At 37.2% G+C, this 4,181-nt stretch overlaps 1 protein-coding gene across 1 annotated transcript; it reads right to left on the bottom strand.

Moving 5' to 3' along the window:
- Window positions 1–2,815: 2,815 nt before the first annotated feature.
- On the bottom strand, window positions 2,816–3,688 carry LOC132601516 (uncharacterized). The gene is made up of 3 exons (XM_060314597.1): window positions 3,629–3,688; window positions 3,260–3,586; window positions 2,816–3,169 (listed from the first exon to the last, which is right to left on the bottom strand). Exons 1-3 carry the CDS (start codon window positions 3,686–3,688, stop codon window positions 2,816–2,818), a joined length of 741 nt encoding a protein of 246 aa, XP_060170580.1.
- Between the last annotated feature and the right edge of the window lie 493 nt (window positions 3,689–4,181).

Genomic DNA, 4,181 nt, shown 5'->3' with positions numbered 1-4,181 from the left:
AGCAACATTATTTGTACTGCTGCTATGAATGCAGGTACTTCATGTATGCTACTGCTGTAGTGTTGATCAGACTCTGTAAAAGATCTTCAATCTAGTTCTCTGCACTTGTATACTTTGTATCTAAAACTAGGTAGCATAGCCTTGTCTATGTTTAATATCTTTCTGGCATCAGATGGTATATCCTGAAAGTTATTAACTTGTAGAGTACTTGCAAAATTGAGCACACAGTTAGCTAAATAGTCAGCAAGTGCATTGCCTTCCCTAAGGATACGAGCAAACTGCACTTGTCCATTATTACTCTAATACTGTACTCTCCTTATCTCCATTTTGATATTCCACGGGATACTCCATATATGCCTTATGATGTTTAAGAAAGCCCAGGAATCAGTTTCAATAATCACAGGTAAGAATTGATGTGCCACACAATATTCAGTACCATCCCCTATTGCTATAGCCTCTGCACAAATATTGGTGCTATCATTTAATGTTCTAGCTATAGCATACATTAAGTCTCCTCTATCACTTCTTATGAAAAAGGCAGCAGAACTCCTCCATGTATTCCCCCTAGAGGCCCCATCAGTGTTGCACTTGAACCATCCCATAGCTGGATGCGTCCATGACCTCCTTACAAACTATTTTTGGCCTATATCCCTCAAAGAGTTGCACCATTTGAGGCCATGAAAAAGGGACCTGTTGCACTATTGTTTGATGAATCTGCACAAAAGTCTCAGTAATTTCTGCTACTTCTTTATAATATTGCCATATGGACTTGGCAAAGGAACAAGTTAAGAACGGTGCTACATAGTTTCCTCCTAACTAGGATTAACACAACATCTACATCTAGAAGCAATAAAAATTTGCATTCTCTTGAGCACATCATCTATAGGAAACTTAAGTTTCAACGCTCTCCATAATAAGAAAGATATTTTGAAAGGAAGACGTTTAACCCACAGTTTTGGATAGAGTGTAGAAGTTTCCTATTTCTGTCTAAGAAAATTCCAAGCACTTCCCGCTAAAAAATCTCCTGAACTAGTTAAATCCACCAAGGTCTATCCTTCTCTGAATTCTGCTAAAAAAACCAATTCATTCCTTACATGCTTCACAACATTTGCAGGAAAGTGAGCCTCCATTTCTGCAAAGTTCCATCCATCTTCTGTCATTACATCAGCAACTTCCACAATGTTATTGTTACTATGATCAATCTCATGTAAAAAATGACTAATATTACCAAGCTTTGTCCATTTATCATCCCATGCATCTCATGAACCATTTTTGGCTCCCACCATATGAACTGATGCACTTTATCTCCAGCATGCAACATCATTTTCCATATCTGAGATCCCCCTTTCCTCTAAACTCTTGTAGGCTTAAGTTTCTTACAGTACTTGTTCCACATGAAGTTTGACCACACGGAATTAGTAGTTCTGAATCTCCACCATAACTTAGCATATAGAGCTTTTGCAACATCATACAAGGATCGAAAACCAAGGACACCTTCTTCTTTTGGTAAACAAATGTTCTGCCATGACACCCAACGTCTACTTCTATCATCTTCTTTGTTATTCCATAAAAATCTTGCAAATATCCTATGCATTTCATTAATAGTATACTTAATAGCTACTATAGCTGACAAACTATACACATGGATACTTTGAAGAGCACAGCTGATAAGAACAACTTTCCCTCCATAAGATAACAATCTTCCTTTCCAATTTTGCAGTTTATTCTTAACCTTTTTAATGAGATCATTGTAATACATCTTCTTCATTCTTGGATGAAATATAGGACACCCCAGATACTTCAAAGGAAATTGATCTCTAGTAAAACCTGTAATCTGCTGAACTTGTTGTTGCATATTCTGTGCCACCTTATCATACATGTAGAAAGCACTTTTATCCCTATTGATAAGCTGACCTGATAACACCTCATACTCCTTAAAAATGACCATGATTTTCATTAAAGAGTATGTCTCAGCAGATGCAAATATGATGGTATCATCAGCATATGCAAGGTGATTAATCCTTTCACTCCATTTTGGCATACCATATCCAACAAAGCTACCACCCTCAGCAAAACAATTCAAAGCTCTAGAAAGGACCTCAGCAGACAGAATGAATAATGTAGGAGATAGTGGATCTCCTTGCTTTATTCCCCTTGTAGAATGAAAGAACCCCTTAGCCTTGCCATTTATAAGTATAGAATGCCAATTGTTAGCCAGCAGTCTCCAAATCATGTCATGAACACATCTGAAAATCCCATCTTCCCTAGCACTTTGATAAGATAAGACCACACAACCCTGTCAAAAACCTTTGCCATATCTAGTTTAATCACCACATTAGCTGGTTTCCCTCTTTTCCTTGTATCTGTGACTACTTCTTGAGCTAAAAGAACATTTTCAATAATGCTCCTCCCTTGTACAAAACCTGCTTGATTTGGAGATATCGTAGAAGGAAGAATATCACCCAACCTATCATGTATCACTCTAGTTATCACCTTGTTTATTAAGTTACTCAAACTGATTGGCCTAAGATCAGAAAAAGTATTAACCAATTCTTTCTTAGAAAGTAGAACCAAGTTTGTGTGAGTAATAGATTTTGGGAGAGAATTTCCATTGAAGAAAGACAATACCATACTATACACATCCTCTCTAACAGTATCCCAACACTTCTGATTGAATATACCTGAAAACCCATCTGTACCACATGCACTTGATCCACTAAGATTGAAAACTGCATCTTTAACTTCCTCCATGGTTGGTACTTCACAATTATCAACTAGAGCTGGAACATGCTCTACAAGACTTTTATCCACCTGATCAAAATTCTCCAGAGTGAACTATTATTTCATAGAATGAGATTGCTTCGGCAGCTATTTGATCCTCCTCCTCAATCCAATCCCCTTCTGAATTCTGAATTTTCCTGATCTGTAGCTTCTTTCTTCTTCCTTTCACAATAGTATGAAAAAACTTTGTATTCCTGTCACCCTCTACTAACCAGTCAAGACCAGATTTCTTTCTCCAATAGTCTTCTTGATACTGTAAGTATTTCTTTATTTCAGTCTCCGCATTCTGCAGCACACACCTATTGACATGAGAAGGATCCTCTTCAAATAGTTCTTCTTTAATTCTGACTATCTCCTTCCTAATAATGATCTGCTTGAAAATATCCCCCTATGCCAATATACTCCACTGAGACAAGGCCCCTTTAAGCTTCTTCATCTTACACTCGAAGCTAATGAAAGGGTCTGCATGTTCCCATACTGGCCAATTATGTTTCACAGTGTCAATGAAAAAATCACGTTCCACCCAAAACTTCAAAAATTTTAAAGGCTTGTACTGATTTTTATCTATTTCTCCATAAGTACACAATAGAGGAGTATGATCCGAACCTGTCCTAGCCAGTTGTTCCACTTCCAAGCTACTAAACCAGTTTTGCAAAGGAGCATTAATCAACATTCTATCCAACCTTTCAAAAATACAATCATCTCTAGCTCTACCATTCCACCATGTAAAAGGACTGCCCTTAAAACTAATCTCCTCCAGTTCACATGAATTCACACAAAAGGCAAAGTCCTCCACATCTTGAGGCTAAATAGGGATGCCACCAATCTTTTCCTCATCATTCATCACCACATTAAAATCACCACCAATCATCCATGCCTCAGTGATGGTATTGGCTAACTGATACATGTTATCCCATAATTCTAATCTTCAACTTCATCACACTTTGCTTGAGTGTCATTTGCATTAATGATCTGCTCCACCATCTGAGTGCTTTTAGATGCACTTTCCACACTCTCAAGGATTAAAGAAATAATATCTTCCTAACTAGTCTCCTGAATTTCCTCCCTTGCATTACTATATGCATGACCTTCATTTAGTTCATTTTCTTGCCTCATCTTCTCATCTTCTTTAATATTGGCTAGGACTTCAAATTTGTTCTGATATACTAAAACATCGTCCTGCACATTTTTATCTTTAAGATTGTGAAGATCCTTCTGAACCATTGCTCCACCAAGTGTAGATTTTCAATACTTTCCTCTTAACTTTGCTTTGATTCTCTATTATGTATTATCTCACTTGGATAAGTAACCACTATCTCACTAGAGAGCACTTTTGGTACATATTTCTGCACTAGTATTCCTCTATATCTTCTGTGGTGATCATTTCTTTGATTTACAAC

This window comes from Lycium barbarum, chromosome 7 (genome assembly GCF_019175385.1).
Source record: "Lycium barbarum isolate Lr01 chromosome 7, ASM1917538v2, whole genome shotgun sequence".
NCBI classification, from domain to species: Eukaryota; Viridiplantae; Streptophyta; class Magnoliopsida; order Solanales; family Solanaceae; genus Lycium; species Lycium barbarum.
Note: the sequence above shows the minus strand (reverse complement) of the source record. Positions and strands in the feature narration are given on the sequence as shown.

Excerpts from the sequence above, each read along its gene's own strand:
- LOC132601516 (XM_060314597.1), bottom strand. The coding sequence starts at position 3,688 with ATGTATCAGTTAGCCAATACCATCACTGAGGCATGGATGATTGGTGGT. Across the intron at positions 3,587-3,628 it reads TTGGTGGTGATTTTAATGTG|CCTCAAGATGTGGAGGACTT; the intron begins GTGATGAATGAT and ends ATCCCTATTTAG. Across the intron at positions 3,170-3,259 it reads CTGTGAAACATAATTGGCCA|GGGGATATTTTCAAGCAGAT; the intron begins GTATGGGAACAT and ends ATATTGGCATAG.